General features: G+C 40.0%; 1 protein-coding gene across 2 annotated transcripts in view; it reads left to right on the top strand.

The window, feature by feature from the left end:
- Positions 1–22149, top strand: part of aasdh (aminoadipate-semialdehyde dehydrogenase) — a 43943-nt gene that overhangs the window by 18958 nt on the left and 2836 nt on the right. For both annotated transcript variants that reach the window (XM_072569749.1, XM_072569759.1), the window contains exons 8-13: positions 5133–5352; positions 10419–10534; positions 12238–13096; positions 13996–14159; positions 18250–18375; positions 21863–21994. In XM_072569749.1, the coding sequence (XP_072425850.1) occupies positions 5133–5352; positions 10419–10534; positions 12238–13096; positions 13996–14159; positions 18250–18375; positions 21863–21994 (1617 nt within the window). The remainder of the gene's footprint in view (positions 1–5132; positions 5353–10418; positions 10535–12237; positions 13097–13995; positions 14160–18249; positions 18376–21862; positions 21995–22149) is intronic.

The raw sequence follows: 22149 nt of genomic DNA, 5'->3' as shown, positions 1-22149 counted from the left end.
AACATGATGGCATCTATTCAGAATTATCTAGTTTTCTTGTTTGATCTGATTTTCTTCAAAACTCAATCTAAAGAGAAATTTTGTTTATCTCATTGAATGGGTCATGTATTTCTAATAGGTATTTGCTTTGATGGCAAACAATTATCGCCATTCACACAACATTTTAAAATCCTGAGTTCAAAGGAAGGGTCCCGTAACCCAAAACATTGACTCTGATTTCTTTCCACAGAGGCTGTTAGACCTGCTGAGCTTTCACAGCAATTTCTGTTTTTGAATCTAATTTGCAGCAACCACAGTTCTTTCTGTCTTTATTCTAAAGTCCTGTCTTGGTGGGAACATATGACCCAAGAGCAGAAGTAGGCTAGAATTAGATTATCCTTTAAAGTCACGTGTACTGAACTACTGAAGTACAGTGAAAAGTTTTAAGGTGTCATCTCTTTTATCGTACAAAGTACCCAGGTACAAATCTTAGATACAAAAGAGGAATAAAAAGAAATGTAGTTGCATTACTTTATAGTGATTCATTGTATAAGTTAGAAATGTGTCATGGTTAAAAGGATAGCCCCTCGAGCCTGCTCCACCATTCAATAATTTCATGGCTAGATGCTTGTAATCTTAAATCTACATTCTTGCCTATCCCCAAAAAGCTTTCAATCTTTGCTTAATAAGAACCTACCTCTGCCTTAAAAATATTCTGCTTTAATTACTTTTTCAGGTGTCCTAAAGACTTAGGAGGAAACAAAATTCATCTCATCTCTGTTTTAAATGGGTGACTCTAGATTTTCAGAACCCCTAGTTTTAGATTCTCATGTAAGAAATATTCATTCTTCATCATGAAGGGTCTTGACAGGGTATTTTATAAGTTTCAGTCAAATTCCCTTTTAGTCTTGTGATGACGCTGCTCCTTTAATAAGGTTGTGTTGTCAGAGGGGTCGTAAATGCAGAGACTCTAGGAGGTCTGGTTTTTATGGGTTTTAGGGCCAGTTTGATTATAGCGAGCAGATACTGCCTCAGCAAAAGGCTTTCAAGTTTAAAAAAAAACACTTGTACAATGAAAGGAGAGTTACCAGTTCTCCCAGCTCAGCTTCTCACTGGTTTTGTTTGGGTTTTAGCAGTCTGGTTGTTCAGAGCAACAGTTGGTTTTTTGAGGCTGCTAGTCAAAAAAACAGCTACATGGAAGATGTTCTGTGCTAAATCCCTCTGACATCTCTTCTGTAAGACCCTGTGTTTGATTTACCTTTTGTGCCAAGGGGTGTTTATGGGGATTGTTGCAGGAATTTGGAACAGTGTCATTAAGTTGGAATAATCTGTTGGGTTTTCAGATAGGTTAAGTTATTCTATATTCTGTTATCTTTTGTTTGTGTTTCATTCAGTCATCTTGCAAATCAATTCTGTTTTGTTTTAAACGAAGTGATTGAGCCAGCTGCGTCGCTCCTGGAATATCCACTCTACACCTGCTTAAAACAACTAGCAAAGTTACGGTCTGGGCTACTTTCTTGAAATGTTCTGAAGGGGTCTGGTCTGGTCCATAACACTCTTAAAGGCTCCAGCGGACACAACCCTAGTCTTTCAGCCTTTCCTCATGACCTGTCTAATTCCGGTATTAGTCTAGTAAATCTTATTTAAACTACCTCAAATCCATTTACGTCCTTCCTTAAATAAAGTAGCCTATGCTGACTTCAGCCCCAGTTATGTTTGCCGGCTATGCCAAACAATCCCTCTTCAGTACGTACACGGGCACTATTCCCCGCCTCTTCCACCATTACAGCGTTGACTGCATCGGTGCTGCATCCTGCACCCAGGTTGAAATGGAGCAGTTATCGACTTCACCAACAACTTCCACCCTGCCCTTAAATTCTCGGACACTGCCTCCCTCCCCTTTCTTGACCTCTTCAATTCCATCTCTGGTGATAGTCTACGGATGGATGTCTGCTATAAACACACAGACTCCCATAACTACCTGGACTACACCTCCTCCCACTCAGTATCCTATAAGAACTCCATCCCATTTTCCTAATTCCTCTGTCTCCGTTGCATCTGCTTGGACGAGGAGACATTCCACTCCCAAACATCCCAGATGTCCACCTGTTTTGAACAGCATACGTTCCCTCCTTCCGTCATCCAAACAGCCCTCCTCCATTCTCTGCTCCATTGCTCTAAATCCCACCCAATCATAATAAAGAAGGGTCCTTCTTGTCCTCACCTTTCACCCCATCAGTCTCTGCATCTAACAGATCATCCTTAAACACTTCTGCCAACTCTAACTAGACCTCACCATAAAGAACATCTTCCCCTCCCCACTCCTGTCTGCCTTCCGCAAGGACCGCTCCCTTCGTCACTCCATACACAAGTTCACACCATACTCCCCACCAATCCTCGCCCACCCTGAACCTCCAGTACCTTCCTCTGCAACCATATAAAATTCAAACCTTCGAGCACACTACCCTTCTCTCCTCCACCCAGTGCCCCAAACAGTCCTTCTAGGTGAGTGAGAGGTTCACCTGCCTCCCCTCCAACCTCGTTTACTGTATCCTGTGCTCCCGATGTGGTCTTCTCTACATCGGCGAGACCAAACGTAAACTAAGGGCACATTATGCTGAGCATCTCAGCTGGGCCCGCAAGGGCTGACCTGACCTCACAGTCACCTCTCATTTCAGTTCCCTTTCCCATTCCCTCTCCGACATGACCATCTTCGGCCTCCTCCATTGCCACAGTGAATTAGACAGTAAATTAGAGGAACAACACCTTATTTCCCAACAGCCCAGAGGACTCAACACTGAGTTCTACAATTTCAAATAATCTCCCTTTCCATTCCCCAATTCCCTTTCCAGTCCCTCCTACTCCCTTCCATTCCACTTACTGACCCTCCCTTCCAGCCACCAAGCAGATTCATTCCTCCCATCGACCAACCAGGTTGTTCCCTCACCACTATATTCTGTTATCTTTTGTTTGTGTTTCATTCAGTCATCTTGCAAATCAATTCTATTTTGTTTAAAACGAAGTGATTGAGCCAGCTGCGTCGCTGCTGGAATATCCACACTACACCTGCTTAAAACAACTAGCAAAGTTGTTCTCCCCACGTAAAACCCTCTCCCATCTCCTCTTTATCTGCAGCACCCCTCACCTCCATCCCCGGTCCTGAAGAAGGATTATACCTGAAACATTGACTTCTCCACCTCCTGATGCTGCCTGGTTTGCTGTGTTCTTGCAGCCCCTGCTGATCTATTTTGGATTCCAGCATCTGCAGTTTTTTTTTTGTCTCTGTAGTATTGTACATGTAGTTTCACTAATGACCTATATAACTGAAACATAAGCCCCTACTTCTATATTCCATTATTCCTGTAATAAATGCTAACATTCCATTAGCTTTCCTAATTGCTAGTTATATGAACTTATTAACCTTTAGCAATTATTGCAAAGGATACCTAGATGGCTCTGAATTTCAGAGCTCTGCAATCTCTAACCATTCGAGTAATCTGCTTTTTTAAAAATCTTCCTGACAAAGTAAGTAAATTAGCATTTACCCAGATTTTATTCCAATTGCCAGATTTTTACCTATTCGCTAAATGTATCAGTATCTTTTTTTAACTTCATATCCTTTTCAAAACCTGCCATACTGACTATCTTTACATCGTCAGTAAATTTGGCAGCTAAACCTTCTATGAGTAGAGTTCAGGCCTTAGCACTATCCCCTGTGTCACACTACTTATTGTATCTTGTCAAGCAGAAAAATGACCACCATCCTCTATTGTCTGCTGTCTGTTAGCCAACCAATCCCTACTCTCTACCATTATGCTGACTTCTAAAGCATGAGCTTTTATTTTCCAAGTAACTTTTTGATGTGACACTGTGTCTGATGCCTTCTGGCAATCTACCTTAAGTACATGTACCAGTTCCCCTTTATCCACAGCACGTATTAGCTTCCTTGTCTGGCACAAGCAGGTTAGAGCTGGCAGTTCAATAACAACTTTGCTTGTGACTCTCCAAATCCTGTCCACTAACTACAAGGTGAAAATGTGTACTGCAGATGCTGGAGCGCTAACTACAAGTTGCTAGTCAGGAGCTTGTTTGAATCATCTCAACTTGTCCTCAAGAGTACAGCTCCAACACTCAACCTTTTAAATAATCCAGAGCAGAGCAGCCTGCTTGACTGATAGTCTGTCCACCACTTTAAACACCAACTTCTTCTGTCACTGATGCACAGTGACTATAGTATGTAAACCTAGAAGAGAAAATGCGGTAGCTTATTAAGATTCTTTGACACTACCTAGAAAAATAAAGTGACCAGCTTGTGCATCTGCAGGTCACACCATCTAGTGCACAAGCAGTGTGGGGCAGTTCTTATTTATTGTCTGCTCAGGAATGCAGTTATCTAAGGCATCTGCGAACATTAATGCTAGATGAAGGGAGATGCCCAGGCGCACAAATGCAAGACCTCGAGCAAGGCATTACAAAGCAGCCACTGACAATGATTAAGAGCCTGAAAATAATTTTTTATGCTGATGTCTTAGATGTTTTCTCCAATACCCTGATACTGTAATCATTTAACTTTAGCCCTCAATTAATCTGTTTGTGTCACTAGGAAGAGATAGAAAGGATAATAAAAAATAATGTCTCTGTAATCTATTATTTGATTTTTTTTGAAGGAGCAGTATTAGACTTATTGCAATGGAAATTACAAATAAGTCAGAAATAAAAATTAATAATACTATGACAACATCAGCACACTTTGATCCTTCACTAAATTCAGATTCCTTTTGTTGTGAATTGACAAATTAGTTTATCAAATTAGGGGAAGGTGATGGCCTCATGTTTTATTGCTAGACTATTAACTCAGGACCCCAGGTAGCATTCTTGGGACCTGGGTTCAATTGGATGATGGAGTTTGAATTCAGTAAAAATCTGAATTGCTAACTGTGAAACCATCATTAATCATCAGAAAAATGTTCTTTCTGGAAGGAAACTGCCCAGATTTGAATCCAAACCCATAACAATGTTGTTGAATCTTAACTGCCTTCTGGGAATTGGAGATTGGTGATAAATACTGGCCTGGCCAGTGACCGCCACATCCTATGAATGAATAATTAACACATAAAAGTGAATGCTAAATGGTGAATTATGTATATTTTTAGGTAGCTGAAAGTTTGAAGCAAGTGGAAGCCTGTGTAGTGGCCAAATATGACCAAGACAAGCTAATGTTGTTTGTAGTGCCCAAAGGCATTCCTAAGTTACGTAAAGGAGAGACCACAAATTTCTGCAGGAATATCCTTCTTGAACTTGGAAAGTACCTCTCTTCCCATGAAATTCCAGATCATGTTTTCCAAATCAATTCAGTACCATTTACAACTCATGGTAAGTAAGCATGAAGTATCAATGAAAAATTCCAAATCTTCTATTTAATTTAGGTACTGTTCTTGCTGTCGCAAATGTGACAAAAGTTCTAATTTGCATTGATGTGATATTCTAACATTGATCTTCCTTTAAGTTAAAATTTTTTGCCATCGTGTGGATATTGAGTTTTGGTCTCTTTCACAACAATCAACACCAGTTTTTGTTTTGTCTATTGTATCTTTGTAGTTCTCATTGCAAATTTGTCTCTAACATACCTTCCACCCAAATATTTATGTCACTGTATTTCCTGCAAAACAAAACCCAGGATAGAACCTACGTTGTATTTCCCACTTAAAAAGTTTTCCCCTTAGGTAGAGTTTTTGACAATTTTTGCTTAAGTGTTGTGCATTTCACTTCATGGGATTGTTCATTTCTTCAATACTTCACTAGATGTTGTTTGTATATGAACTGAGGCAAATATGAAACTATTTCTTCTGCTAAATCTGGTTTGTGGCTTCCTCCTTTTATGATTATGTCTTTTTTAGTTTTGTATTAAAATGTGATATCAGTACATTTGCATATTTTATATTTTTGTGTTAAACTTAGTCATACAGTCATACAACATTGATACAGGGCTTTCAGCCCATTTTGTCTATGCCAGCCAACAAACACTAGGCTACACTAATTTATCTGTACATAGTTTACTATGCCCTGCTCACCCAAATATTTCTTAAAAGTTGTGGAAGTACCTGCCTCCATTAACCTGTCAAGCAGCACATTACATTTGTTCCTCACCTTAAACTTATGCTGTCTGATCTTAGACCCATCTGCAATGGGTGGAAGAGTCTATGCCTTTCATGATTGTGTCTCTCAGTCAGAAACCCTCAGCTTCTTCTGCTCCAAGATAGACACACATAGCCTATCCTGTATTTCTTCATAACTGAGTGTTTTCTTCCCAAGCAACATCCTGGTTACTCTCCACTGCACCCTCGTCAGTGTAATCATGTCCTTCTAATTAATGCGGTGATCAGAACTGCACAGAGGATTCTATCTGTGGCCTAACCAATGTTTTATAAAGTTGTAACAAGACTTCCTTGCTCCTGTATTCTGTACCCGGCTAATGAAGATAAACATCCCTTATGCAGCTTTCACCACCCTGTCTACCTCTACTGATACCTTCAGGGATCTATGGACTTATACACCAAGGTCCCTTTGTTCCTCAAAATTCCCTAGGGATCTGCCATTCATTAGGCATATTCTTCTCTTATTAGACATCTCAAAATTCATCACCATGTAATTACCAGGATTAAATTCAATCTGCCGTTGTTCTGTTCAATTTAACAGCAGATTAATATCAGACTGTTGGCTGAGACTATCCTCCCAATCAACACACAACTGCCTTTTAGATTCCATAGGCACTTACCCTTTTGACCAGCTTTCCACTTGGAGCCTTGTCAGGCTTCTGGGTAAATCACATCAATTGCACTAACCTTACCAATATATTTAGTTAACTTTTCAAAAAACATAATTAAATTAATCAATGGAGGATTTCCCTGAAACAAATCTGTGTTGATTATCCTTGATCAATCCCATTTTCCAAGTGTTGATTAATACTGTCCCTCAGAATGTTTTCCAATGATTGCACTACCACTGACATCAGACTAACTATTCTATAGTTATCTGGCCTATCGCTGCTGTCCTCTTTGAACAAAGGAATCACAATAACTATCTTCCAGTCATCTGATATTTCATCTGTGGCCAGCCAAGTATTAAATATCTCTGCTAGGCTCTCCTCATTCCACTCCACCTCTCCCCATTGATCTTTACATGTTTTAGAACCTCTGCTTCCCAACTGAAATCTCTGGTTGCAGTGTCTTTCTCCAAATACAGACGAGAAATATTGATTTAAGACCTCCCCCATATCTTCCTGCTCCACACACAGAATGCCCCTTTGGTCTCGAGTAGGCCTGACTCGTTCCCAGGTCATCCTCTTATTCTTAATATGATTATAAAATGCCTGGGGGTTTTCTGTAATCCTGTCTGCCAAAGATATTTTGTGGTGCCTCTTTGCTCTCCTAATTTCTTTTTTAAGTTATCCCCTACATGCTCTGTTTTTGAAGAGTCTCCCATTTTTAATAAGCTGTACCTGACATATGCTTCCTTTCTCTTTATCAAACTCTTGATATCCCTTGGCATTCAAGGTTCCCTAATCTTGTTGCTCTTGCCGCTCACTCTTAGAGGAACATGCTGGCCTTGAATTCTAAGTGTGCTACTTTTAAAGCTCTCCCACGTTCCAAATGTAACAAGGATATGGAAGATATAGACTGTAGGAAATAGCGGGTGACACCTTGCAAAATGTCCAAATTACAGAGGAGGAAATATGGACTTCAGTAAGGCGTTCGGCAAGGTTCCCCATGGGAGACTGATTAGCAAGGTTCGATTTCATGGAATACAGGGAGAACTAGCCATTTGGATACAGAAAGGGCTCAAAGATAGAAGACAGAGGGTGGTGGTGGAGAGTTGTTTTTCAGACTGGAGACCTGTGATCAGTGGAATGCCACAAGGATCGGTGCTGGGTCCTCTACTTTTTGTCATTTACATAAATAATTTGGATGCGAGCATAAGAGGTACAGTTAGTAAATTTGCAGATGACACTAAAATTGGAGGTGTAGTGGACAGCGAAGAGGGTTACCTCAGATTACAACAGGATCTGGACCAATGGGCTGAGAAGTGTCAGATGGAGTTTAATTCCTATAAATGCGAGGCATTGCATTTTGGGAAAGCAAATCTTAGCAGGACCTATACGCTTAATGGTAAGGTCCTAGGGAGTGTTGCTGAACAAAGAGACCTTGGCGTGCAGGTTCATAGCTCCTTGAAAGTGGAGTCGCAGGTAGATAGGATAGTGAAGAAGGCGTTTGGTATGCAATCTTTTGTTGGTCAGAGTATTGAGTACAGGAGTTGGGAGGTCATGTTGCAGCTGAACAGGACATTGGTTAGGCCACTGTTGGAATAATGCGTGCAGTTCTGGTCTCTTTCCTATCAGAAAGATGTTGTGAAACTTGAAAGGGTTCAGAAAAGATTTACAAGGATGTTGCCAGGGTTGGAGGATTAGAGCTACAGGGAGAGGCTGAACAGGCTGGGGCTGTTTTCCCTGGAGCATCGGAGGCTGAGGGGTGACCTTATACAGGTTTACGAAATTATGAGGGGCATGGATAGAGTAAATAGACAAAGTCTTTTCCCTGGAGTCAGGGAGTCGAGAACTAGAGGGCGTAGGTTTAGGGTGAGAGGGGAAAGATATAAAAGGGACCTAAGGGGCAACTTTTTCACGCAGCGGGTGGTACTTGTATGGAATGAGCTGCCAGAGGAAGTGGTGGAGGCTGGTACAATTGCAACATTTAAGAGGCATTTGGATGCGTGTATGAATAGGAAGGGTTTGGAGGGATTTGGGCCAGGTGCTGGCAGGTGGCACTAGATTAGATTGGGATATCTGGTCGGCATGGACAGGTTGGACCGAAGGGTCTGTTTCCATGCTGTACACTTCTATGACTCTAAGTATCGGCTCCCAGTCTGTTTACCCGATACTGTCTAATGATAATGAAATTGGCTTTCCCTCTGTTTTACACTTTATTTCTGCACTACATTTATCCCTTTCCATAATGACTGAAACGTGCAGAGTTATGATTACTAATTCTAAAATGCTTGCCCACTGAATCTTGACCGACTTAACTGGCTTCATTCCCTAAGGTTAGGTCTAGCATAGCCCCATCTCTAGTATAACTAGCTACAAACTGGCACAAAAGGCTCTCCTGGATGCACTTTAAAAGTTTTGTCCCTTGTAATCCTTTCACACAAAGGGAATCCCAGTTAATGTTAGCAAAGTTGAAGTCCCATACAACCATGACCCTATTTCTCTCGTACTTTTCTATGATTTGCCTACATGTCTGCTCCTCAATCTCCCTCACTGTTGGGAGGCCTTTGGTGTAATCCCAGCAAAATAAGTGCACCTTTTTTATTTCTGAGCACTAGTCAGTGGCCTCATTTGAAGACTCTTCTAGGAAATCCTCCCTAGTAATGGTTTCATTTATCAGTAAATGCATTGATCTCACCTTTCTCGCATCTTTTCTATCTGTGTAATCCTTAATTGTGGCGTGACCAGTTTGCTAAATGTGCTATCCACTAAGTCCTCAGCATCTTGGGTGCTTGACAGTGAGTCCATCCGCAGCTCTAGGGTTTCCATGTGGTCAATCAGGGTTTGCAGCTAAACATGCTTTAAGTTTATGTTGTTACCATGGACAGTGGAAGTGTCCCTGCTTTCGCACACATTTCAAAAGGAGCTGCATTCTCAAGTCATTGTGAATCTTACCAATTACAACACTAAACAACAAACTCGGAGCAAATCAACCATACCTACTACTCACCATCTCTCTCTGTCTTTAATAAACTACAGACCACTGGTATAATGACTCCCTCCCAGTACTACTCAGTCAGTCCCGAAAGCTGGTTCCTAAGCACCCAGTCCTTGTGTCCTGCATCACTTTTTGAATCCTGCGTAACTACAGGAGTTCTACCTCTAGGTTTATTGAAGGTTCCACCCAATTTGTCCATCTCCCACTGCTGCTCCAACTGTACTTGATCCACTTCCCTCCTGCTGCTAATGTGACTGGGTTTGACTTGGGCCTCACTTGGGTTCTATCTGTAGCGAACTTATACAAATGAGATATTTCAAAGTAATGCCATAGTGCATAGTTCTACCAGACCGTCGGGTTGCTCTCACATTAAAGAGAGATGACTAGTGGTGATTTAAGCTGGAGATCACCACACTTCAAATGAGGAGAGAGTTTGAGAAGGAGAGCCCTTCCTGGTAACATCAGCTGAAGTGGGAATTGAACTCTCATTGGCATAATTGTGCTTCACAAATCAGCCATCCAGTTAATTGAGCTAATCACCGCCCCCCCCCACTCCCGGCATCAACCCCTTAAAAAAACGTAACGTATACCAACTATCTCACTGCAGTAACTTTTTTCTTTAGGACTTTATGGACCATTAAGTTGGTATTTATGTACATTTGCATTACCTACTATAACTAGGCAAAGTAGATCGCGCTACTTTGATTCAGACATACCAAGAACAGGCTGAGGCAAAGAAGTCAAACTGCATTGTGGGACCAAAAGAACTTCGGGAAGGTATTCAGCGGCTATGGAAGGTAACTTCATTCTGTTTTATTATTACTCGATCAGATTTATGAACAATACCTGCATTGGACTAAAGAATTGGTAGTCTTCAGATTTTTTAATCATGTGTTGTCAGAGTAACAAGATTAGGCCATCGGCCTTTCAAGCCTGTTGCACCATTAAATTAGATCATGGCTCACGTGTGACTTAAACTCATCAAGCTACCTTGACTGTTGATCTTTGGATGTTCCTAGCTAGCAAAGGGCTGTGCAGATTAATACCTAAGTTAAATTGGATGTACTACATTCTTTCTCTTTAACCTTCACTTTATCTAAGCAATATACCCACAAATTAAGGAGAACATGATTTAAATAATTTTAATACTGCCTTTTATGATATTTTTGGTATAATTTAGTGACATCTACTGTATTTTAGGCAAGTAGAGAATAGCACTACTTTGTTATACAGTGTTGACTCATTAAAGGTAAATGTAATGCTAAAATAGTTAGAGATTTTAACCATTTCAAGTCATAGTGCAGATAGAAATGTTACCATTAGGTATCCTAGAAATACAGTGAAAACAGTTCATTGATTAGTCCAAAGAATATTATGAAATCACCTGAAGAACAATTCACTAAATTCTGCATTACTTTGATAAACATTTCATGGAGTATAGAAAATCTGTTTCCATGCCCATCTGAATAAACAATTGAAAACACATCCCTGAAACAACTTTATTATTAAATAGAATAATTAAGGAAGGTTAATATAAAGAATTTAATAAATCTGAAGAACTCGAGAGATGTGTAGTTAAATGTGTTTCTGTTGCACGTTGGTTCAAGAGTTATGATAAATAAATCTTCAGAATGAGAGGCAACGAATTATATATTTAATTAAGTGTAATAAAAGAAACATAACTACAAATTTCCACCTGCACCAAGAATGTCATGTGTACCAATTGACTGATAATCTGAACATGAGAAAGTTTCTATAGTTCTGACATTTGAATTTATCAATATTATGAAAAATATCTTGCCTTTATTAGAAATATTTAACAGTAATAAATCTATTATTTATTTTGGAAATATCTACATTACTATATCATGGGCTGACTAGCGTTCTAAACTTGTATAGTTTTATACTTGACGGTGCTTGCTGACACCTACAATTGCAAGTGACTGCAGCTGCATGCTTACGTGGAAACACATATGCGCACAAATCTAGGCCGAGTATGCCACCGCATATAGTTTGCATGTATATCATATGCAAAGGTCATACTGCAGGGAAGAAAGGTAATGCTCTTGAAACAGTGTTAGTGACTGGGACTTCCCACACTCCACCCTGCCATTCCTCGTTATGGCATCGTGGCACTTTCCCACCCTCCCTCCCCAGGTGTTGGGCCACATTCCTGAAACCTTTTTTGTATGCATAAATAAAGACAGAAGGTGATATATAAATCCACCAATATTTGTCTTAATAGTTTTGTTGATCATTTTGGGATGTATATAACTAGATATATTTTTCTAAAGGAACACAAGTAGGCAAATAAAATACTGCAGAAAAGATAAAGGGAATGCACTTTTTATTATTCAATAAATTCTGTAAGTGAAACTGATACAGAATGTGTGGCATAACGTATAATTAAATTGTATTACTTTTGCTTTCTGTCATAAGTATGCAAACTAAGTAGGTTAAAAAAGTGGCCCATCTAATTTGTGCGAATGTATGTTTGCAGGTTGTGCTCAATCTTCCAGAGGACCAGCCGGATGTTTCTGAAAATTGTATGTTTCTGTATAATGGAGGGGACTCCCTAAAAGCTTTGAGGCTTGCCGAAGAAATTGAAACATTTTTAGGACAAACAGTATTTGGACTTACTGAAGTTATTTTAAATGGTTCTGTTTTGGACATTTACAATCATATTGCCAATAGCATATTCTTTGAAGATAGGAATAAAGAGGATATTGATAAAAATTATAGGAAAGTGAAAAGGAAAAGAATTAAAGATGAAAGTGAAGGATCTTTGCCAAAGTGGAATGAAGATCAGTCATCTGCACCAATTTCAAACATTACAACCATAAGCAGAGGGAATCAGGTCATGAAGATAAAATTTGCTAAACATTGTGAAAATAGTCCTGACTTACGAGAAGGCAAAGAGTTGATGGACGCTGAGTCAAATGGAAAAAAAAGGAAAGAAAAAGATTCTTCTACAGTGCCTGAAAATGTGAATGCAAAAATCTTAGGAAATGAGGAGAAAATGTCAGATAAGAATACCTATTTGGAATCAATTGCAAACCAAGTTATAGAGTCATCACATAATGAGGGCATGTTCATTCCAGAAGAACATGCTGCTAATTCCAGAATGGTAACATTTAAGATCAGATGGAAATCTGATACTGCAAAATGTGTTGATGCTTCTCCTCTGGTAGTAATATCAGGGCATAATGACTCAGATGGGACCGTGTACATTGGCTCTCACTCACACAGAATGCAGGCAATTGATCTGCTGTCTGGAAAGATAAAATGGGAGAGGATTCTTGGAGATCGGATTGAATCATCTGCATGTATATCCAGATGTGGCAACTTTATTATTGTAGGTATGAAACCTTCTCATATGAGCCATGATTGTATTGAGTGGCAGAGCAGACTTGAGGGGTTCAGTGAGAGCACACAACAGCTGGATATTGAATAGTTGGAAATCTTTGCTTTTATATTAAACCTTAGAATTGGCATACCCACAAAATGACCTGCGCTGTGGGATATTGAAATTCTGCTGGAGCCACATACTGGCTCCACCTGCTTTTCTTTAAAGATGAAAGTGTAATTTCTTTCATTCTGTTTGCATACAAGGTTTCAGTGACCCAGCAAACAACCCCCCCCCCCCCAAAAAAAAGGCCAATATAACATTGGTGGGGAAACTGCAAGATATTGCAGGTGCAAAGAATTTCAACTTATTGCTGGGCCTGGCTGGCTTCAGTACCTGCAGTGACCATTGCTCTTGACAGAAGAGGTACTGTGCCTCTAGTTGGCAGCTGTTGGAATTGCAATTTTTTGCCCTAAAGTAACTCAAAACCCTGATACCAGGCAGTTAATTGTCTTCCAGGCTTAGAACTGTGTCAGGGTTCCTGGGAATGGCTGCAACAGGTTTAAACCGTGACTTTTCGCTTGTTTCTCAGCTGCTATTGTCGCCATTAAATTCAAACGACCCCATGGGAGATCATCAAATTATCTCTGGAAAAAGCACCTTTCACATCCCAAAAACACCCTAAAAGCACCTCATGTGACTTGATGTTAAATATTGTTCAATAACTACATTCGTGAGAAGCAGCTTAATTTTGCTGCATTGCTGGAGGTATATGAATGCAAATTGATGTAAAATGCTATATTTAGGGATTTAAAACATTGTTTTAATAGCATAGTTCTTTTAATTTTCAGTTCTCATATATGAATTTTTCTTAAAGTTTTAGAGATCATTATATTGTGATTTATTATTCAGGTTGTTATGATGGTTCAATCTGTGTGCTAAGGGTCAGTGATGGGCAAACATATTGGATTTTTTGGACAGAGGATTCAGTTAAAAGTTCTCCAATTATGGATCCAGATCTAGGACTGATCTTTGTTGGATCGCATGATCATCACATCTACGCTTTAGACATTCATGTAAGAATTTAAACTTCTGCTTTTGGGTTAAAATATCTTTAATTGATAAATTGTTTAACTCAGTAGAATTAGCACACGGACAAATATTGATTATTTAAGCAGATCCTGCATGGATTTCTGAAGAGAAAATTATGTTTAACTAACTTTTTTTTGAAGAGTAACAATTGATTAAGGAAATGCTGTTTAATGTGATGAACATCAACTTCAACTTCCAAATGATGTTTGATATAGTACTGCACAACAGACTTTCGAGTAAAGATGGAACTTGTGAAATGAAAGGGACAGCTGACCCACTGAGATCTAAAATCGGCAAGGGAAAGGAAACCATTTTTAAAAGATGTTTTCAGGCTTCATTGTAGGCAAGTTGGTGGAGTGGATGGACGAGTGGCAGATGAAGTACAGTGTGGATAAGTGTGAAGTAATAATATTTTGGTAGAACATAGAATTTTTCCATTTAACAAACAGATACTATTCTAAAAGGTGTGTAGACATAGACAGGCCTGAGTTTATATCTGTACTAGTCACCATAAGTGGCAGGACAGATTGAGAGCGCGTTAAGAAAATATGTAGTATTCTGAGCTTCAATAATAGGAGCATAGAGTAAAAGAGTAAGGACGTTATGTTAATCTCATATATGATACTAGTTGGGCATGATGGAAATGATAGCCTAGTGTTACTATCAGTGGACTGTTAATCCAGAAACCCAGGTAATATTAGATTGCTTAGTATGGAAACAGGCCCTTTGGCCCAACAAGTCCACACCGACTCGCCGAAGCGCAAACCACCCAGACCCATTCCCCTACATTTATCCCTTCACCTAACATACGGGCAATTTAACTTGGCCAATTCACCTAACCCGCACATTTTTGGACTGTGAGAGGAAACTGGAGCACCCAGAGGAAACCCACGCAGACACAGGGAGAATGTGCAAACTCCACACAGAGTCGCCTGGGGACCCAGGTTCAAATCGTGCCAGAGATTATTAATTTAAATTCCATAAAAAATATTTGACATAAGAATCATCTAATGATGTCCAAGAATCCATTATCAGTGTCAGGAAAAAACCCTCTGGTTCACTAATATCACTTAAAGAAGGAAAATCATTACCTGGTCTGACCTATGTGTGACTCCAAACCCATTGCAATCTGGTTGATTCTTAACTGCCCTCTGGGCAATTAGGAATGGCCAATAAATTCCAACTGAGCCAGCGACATCCTCATCCCATGAATGAATTTAAAAATAAATTTCAGCAAGAGTACTCGAGGTGTCACACTTCACGACCTGAAATTCCATGAATAAGAAACCAGATGTTGAGACTCTTGAAGAGAAGTTAAGGATGGGCAATAAATCCTGGTGTATCCAGCGATGTCCTAATCTCATGAATGAATAAGTTTGAGGAGATTTGATACAAGTTTTCAAAATCAGATTGGTCTGGACAAAGTGGTTTAGGCAAAACAGGTTCCACTTGTGAAAGAATCAAGAAAAAAATGACAAATTTAAAATAATTTTCCTAAAGAAAACAAATGAGATGAGAATGGGGAAAAATATTCTCAATGAATATGGTAGAGGCAAGTTCAATCATGGCATTTGATGGGGGACTAGACAATGATTTGAAGAGAAGCAATGAGTAGAGTCAGAATAGGGAGAAAGAACCAGTGGAGACACAGTGGGCCCCATGTTCTTCTGCAGATTGCTGATTGTGAGATTACTTTGGGAAACAGTGTAGAATTTCTTTTTGCTAGAAGTTTCCCTAATAATTTATTCTCTTCTGGGATATGGACTTCGCTGACAAGGCCAGCATTTCTGCACATTCATAATTCTCCTTGAATCATTGGATCATTTTGTACGGAAGAGTCAGCCGCATTACTGTGAATGTAGGCTTTATATACAGGCCAGACCAGGTAAGGTCAGCAGATTTCATTCCCTAAAGAACATTGGCCTGCATTTCCTGATGACCGGTCATTGGTTCAGCACAAATGGGAACTGTGCATTGGAACCCTGCGAAATGCCCATTATCATAGTCTCCAATGCTTGGAAAACTGAAGATTCCACATGCTTTGAATCCTCAAACTCTGTTTACAGCAGATAATTGGGAGGGTTCCAGTGAAACTTAGTAATAATTACTGAGGAAAACTAGATTATTAAATATATAGTCTAACTTCTGAGTAATTATTCAGCAGGCACCATACTTATTTCTCACACCCCCACCACCACTTCCCCAGACTCTGACCTGACAGGTTTTTGCCTCTATCTGCCCACAGGGCCCAGCACCCTTATCCCACGCCAGACCCAGCAACCTTTCTCCCACTCCGGATCCACCACAGTCACCACTTATCCCATTTCAGACCTACTTCCTTTATCCCCTGCTCCAGACATGATTTCTCCCTCTGACCCTAAACATCCTACCCAGCTGGTACCCTAAACCTCTACCCATCTGGCGTCTGAACCTCCAACTTGCCTTATGTACTTACAGTTGTACAGCAGCTGTCAAAGTGACTGAGAGTCTAGGCCTTTAAGTTTCCGAATTCTGACTGCTATGAAAGTGAGGCATGGTTTGTCGTAGCCAGACAGTTCTACATGACAAGGGTGTCGTCAGAATGGAAATTTGGCTCCACATTTTTGAAAGAGTCACAGACTGGAACTTCCTTTCAGAAATGCTGAGTCATTTTTTTTGTAAAAACAAAGGGACTGTGTAGTAATCTGCATGAGAGTGCAACACATGGAAAATTTGGCCATAAATGAGGCAGACATGTTTTAATGACATTCTGTGGTAGTTTTCTGGTCACCATTATTGTGACTAATCTTGTATTCCAGTATTTAACTGAATTTAATTTCCACAAGCCAGTTTATTATGATCATGGTAATTGCAGTGCATCCTCCCATGCAACTACAGTGTATCACTTTTAATGTGTTAGCAAGTCAGTTTAGGACAGCCTTATCAAAGAATATTTGAAACCCTGCTATATCGGGAAATATTAAAGTACACAGCTAGTACGTGCTCCGGGAGAGCTTTGGAGTATCTTAAAAGAGAGGAGAAAAGCAAGTAGATTTATGGGAGTGAATTCCAGAGCTCAGGATGTGTGGACAGCTGAAGATTGGGCTGTAAGTGTGGGGAATGCACAAGAATTGGAGGAATGTGGAGTTTTGAGGGTTGTAGATAACACTTCCTGTAAGTTTTTTTTTAGTGGAGTTGTAGGGCCTTTTGAGGTCACAGGTAATATTAACTGTGCAGCCCCTTGAATTTTCTTTTTGTGGCAACTTAAGGATGACGTGTGACCTGCAAGGGACATTTTTTGGTTACTGTATACAGCCCTGAGGGGGCATTTGTTTGTAATGTTAGAGGCCATGAAGAGACTTGAATTCAAGAATGTGAATTTTAAAATTATGACATGTTGAAGCAGGAGCACCTATAGGGAGAAAGATGAAGAGGATTTAGGGCAAATAAGAATACTGGATGAGATTAAGTTTACAGAGGCTAGAAGGTGGGAGGCCAGCCATGAGACCATTAGAGTAATTGATTTTGCAGGTATGTTTCAGCAGCAGATAGACTGAGCTAGCAAATTTAAGTACAACTAGAGGTGGAACTATGTGCACAATATCTATTCTTGGACTACATTATTCCAGTAAATGATGGAACTTCCATATTATCTGTTGCATTTATCTTAAGTTTAAATCGGTGGCTTTAGGATTAAGTTGTGATTAGAGAGATTCATAAAGTTTTGTTTACTAAATTTGCACATGATCCAGAAACAAAAACAAATTGCTGGACAAACTGAGCAGGTCTGGCAGCAATGTGGAGACAAAGCAGAGTTGATATTTCAGTTAAAGTGACCCTGCTTCAGAACTGCCAGTCTTTGTTTCTTATTTGCAGTATCTGCAGTTCTTTGGATCATAAGCAGAAAAAACACAATCTGTTTGAGATGGTGGATTTCAATGGACAACCGTGTTAGAATTCTCAACTGAATTGTTATTCTGTAATTTATGTAATCAGTTATAAGTAATTAGTTGTTACTCTAAAGTTGCAAAAATCACTTTGTATTATACTCAGAATTCTTTACTTTAATAATTGTTTATTATTTTCTGCACACAGAGTAAAGTGTGTGTCTGGAAATTGCACTGTGGAGGAGGTGCTGTGTTCTCAACTCCTTGTTTAAACAAATCACCGCGAAGACTTTATATTGCAACCCTTGGACAATCATTAGTAGCTGTCAATCCAGTAAGTGGATAATAAATAATCAGTAGATGATGGAGATATGCAACATAAGACCATGGTCTGTCTATATATCATTATTCATTATCAAATGGTACACATTCTGTAAAATGCATTCGGTATAAATTCATCTTCGATTATAGTAAACATTGTAAATAATTGGCCATTTATAATAAAGTACGATACAGAGTCATAAAGATGTACAGACCCTTTGGTCCAACCCCGTCCATGAGGACCAGAGATCCCAACCCAATCTGGTCCCAACTGCCAGCAGCCAGCCCTTTTAAACGTTGCAATTGTACCAGCCTCCAACACTTCCTCTGGCAGCTCATTCCATACACGTACCACCCTCTGTGTGAAAAAGTTGCCCCTTAGGTCTCTTTTATATCTTTCTCCTCTAACCCTAAACCTATGCCCTCTAGTTCTGGACTCCCTAACCCTAGGGATATGACTTTGACTGTCTATCCTATCCATGCCCCTCATGATTTTATAAACCCCTATAAGGTCACCCCTCAGCCTCTGACGCTCCAGAGAAAACTGCCCTAGCCTATTCAACCTCTCCCCATAGCTCAAATCCTCCAACCCTGGTAACATCCTTGTAGATCTTTTCTGAACCCTTTCAAGTTTCACAACATGTTTCCGATAGGAAGGAGACCAGTATTGCACGCAATATTCCAACAGTGGCCTAACCAATGTCCTGTACAGCCGCAACATGACCTCCCAACTCCTGTACTCAATACTCTGTACAATAGAGGATAGCATACCAAACACTTCCTTCACTATCCTATCTACCTGCAACTCCACTTTCAAAGAGCTATAGACCTGCACGCCAAGGTCTCTTTGTTCAGCAACACTCCCTCGGACCTTACCATTAAGTGTATATGTCCTGCTATGATTTGCTTTCACAAAATGCAGCACCTCACATTTATCTAAATTAAACTCCATCTATCACTTCTCATCCCATTGGCTCATCTGGTCAAGATCCCTTTGTAATCTGAGATCATTTTCTTCGCTGTCCACTACACCTCCAATTTTGGTGTCATCTGCAAACTTACTAACTATGCTTCTTATGCTCACATCCAAATAATTTATATACATGATGAAAAGTCGTGGACCCAGCACCGATCCTTGTGGTACTCCACTCCAGGCCTCCAATCTGGAAAACAACCCTCCACCATCACCTTCTGTCTTCTACCCTTGAGCTAGTTCTGTATCCAAATGGCTAGTTCTCCCTGTATTCCATGAGATCTAACCTTGCTAACCAGTCTCCCATGGGGAACCATGTCGGATGCCTTTCTGAAATCCATATAGATCACGTCCACCATTCTGCCCTCATCAATCCTCTTTGTTACTTTTCAAAAAACTCAATCAAGTTTGTGAGACATGATTTCCCACGCACAAAGCCATGTTGACTATCCCTAATCAGTCCTTGCCTTTCCAAGTACATGTACATCCTGTCCCTCAGAATTCCCACCAACAACTTGCCCACCACCGACATCAAGCGCACTGGTCTTTAGTTCCCTGGATTGTCCTTTCCACCTTTTCTTAAACAGTGGCACCATGTTAACCAACTTCAGCAATCACTTACCTAGCTTCCCACAGAGGTCTAGGGTACACCTCATCAGGTCTTGGGGATTTATCCCCTTTTATGCATTTCAAGACATCCAGCACTTCCTCCTCTGTAACATGGACATTTTGCAAGATGTCACCATCTATTTCCTTACATTCTATATCTTCCATGCCCTTTTTCACAGTAAATACTGATGCAAAATACTCACTTAGTATCTCCACCATCCACTGTGACTCCACACAAATATAAACAATTTCCTGTATTTGTTTGTAAATATTGAATGTTTTATGCTTGCAAAGTAAAGAACAGAACAGAAATAACCAAATGTATCAAAATTCAGCTCTCATAAATAGAAATACAGGGTAGGGGTGGTCCATTCAATCTGTCAAGGCTGTTCCATCAATCAATAAGATCCAAAGATTATGTCTTTTGTTTCTATCCCTATGAACATGGATCAAGAGTAGGCTACACTCCTCTTTTCAGCCTGCTCTACTGGTTAGTAAGATTGTGGTTTGTCTGATTTTAATCTTCAACTGTACACTTTTGCATACCCCTGATTAATCTTTAATCTTTTATCACCTTGGTAATGAAGAATCTGGACTCAGCAGCCAGGGAAACATTTTATCAACATTCACAGTGTCACACCCTGTAAGAATTTTCTAATTTTCAGTGAGATTACCCCTCATTTTTTTTGAAACTTTAAAAATACACACGTCATTTCCTCTAGACAATTCCACCATTGTAAGGATTAATCTTTGCCCCTCTGTTGCATTTCCTAACTATCAAGTATATCCTTCCTTCAGTGAGGAGACCAGAATTATACACAGTATTCCAGATGAGATGTCACCAAGGCTCTATCAAACTGTAGCAAGACAATGTAATTTTTATCCTCAAATTTCCCTTGCACTGGAGGTCAGCATACCACTTGCCTTTCTAGTTGTTTGCTGCATCTGCATACTAACATTTTAGAGACTCACGAACAAGGATATCCAACACACAGGATCAATGTGATTTCACCAGTTTCCTCATTTCCCCTACCCCCTGCCCCATCTTATCCCAGTCCCAATCCTCCAACTTGGCACCACCCTCTTGAACTGTCCTACTGTCCATCTTCCATGCGCTCCACCTTCCTCCCTGACCTGTCACTTTCACCCTCACCTTCATCACCTATCACATTCCCAGCTATCTTTCCCCCCAGCTCCACCCCCCTCCCAATTATCTCCCAGCCCCCTGGGCCTGCAAGCCTCATTCCTGATGAAGGGCTTATGCCCGAAACATTGATTCTCCTGCTCCTGGGATGCTGCCTGACCAGCTGTGCTTTTCCAGCACCACACTCTTCAACTCTGATCTCCAGCATCTGCAGTCCTCACCTTCTCATGAATAAGGATATCCAGATCCTTTTGACACCTGCATTTCCAAGCCCCTCATTATTTAAGAAATATTCTGCCTTTTTTTAAACCAAAGTGGATAACTTCACACTTATTCACATTGTATTCCATTCCCATGTTCTCAACCATCCACCTGTCCAAGTTCCCTTGAAGGCTCCTTGCATCTTCCTCTTAACTTTTATTTCCATCATATTTTGGCATCATCTACAAATTTAGAAATATTACATTTGGTCCCAGAGCCAAATAATTTGTTTTATTTTAAAAACGTGCTGGAGAAGCTCAGCAGATCCAGCAGCATCTGTAGAGAGAGAACGAGAGATATCCAGCATCTGCAGTATTTAGCTTTGTTTATGTAGTTACTGTACTTGGATCCTTGAAGCGTGACAAAGGGACATATACAAAGGATATGAGATGCTTTGCATGTTTATATGTTTTAAAACTGAATGTGTATTTAGATATAACAGATCTGTTTCATAACAGTTTAAAGAACGTGGAAGAAAGCCAGCAGCATTTAGACTTATTTTCATTATTGCAGGACACAAGGAGTATAGTTTGGAAACACTTCTGCGGCAAACCTTTATTTTCTTCACCTCAGTGTACTGTACAGAATGTGTACGTTGGTTGTGTTGATGGAAGTCTGCAATGTTTCAGCCACAGTGGTGATCAGGTACAGTCTGAATTGACACTTAAGTACCTCAAAATGTCTTGACCTCATAGTTATATAAACCTTGTCACCTTTTATGCTTTATCTAACATTTTAATAATCCTTCAAGATGTGAACAAATTTCATGCCAGCTATGTATGATTTACATTGTATTTTTG

This window comes from Chiloscyllium punctatum, chromosome 1 (genome assembly GCF_047496795.1).
Source record: "Chiloscyllium punctatum isolate Juve2018m chromosome 1, sChiPun1.3, whole genome shotgun sequence".
NCBI classification, from domain to species: domain Eukaryota; kingdom Metazoa; phylum Chordata; class Chondrichthyes; order Orectolobiformes; family Hemiscylliidae; genus Chiloscyllium; species Chiloscyllium punctatum.
Note: the sequence above shows the minus strand (reverse complement) of the source record. Positions and strands in the feature narration are given on the sequence as shown.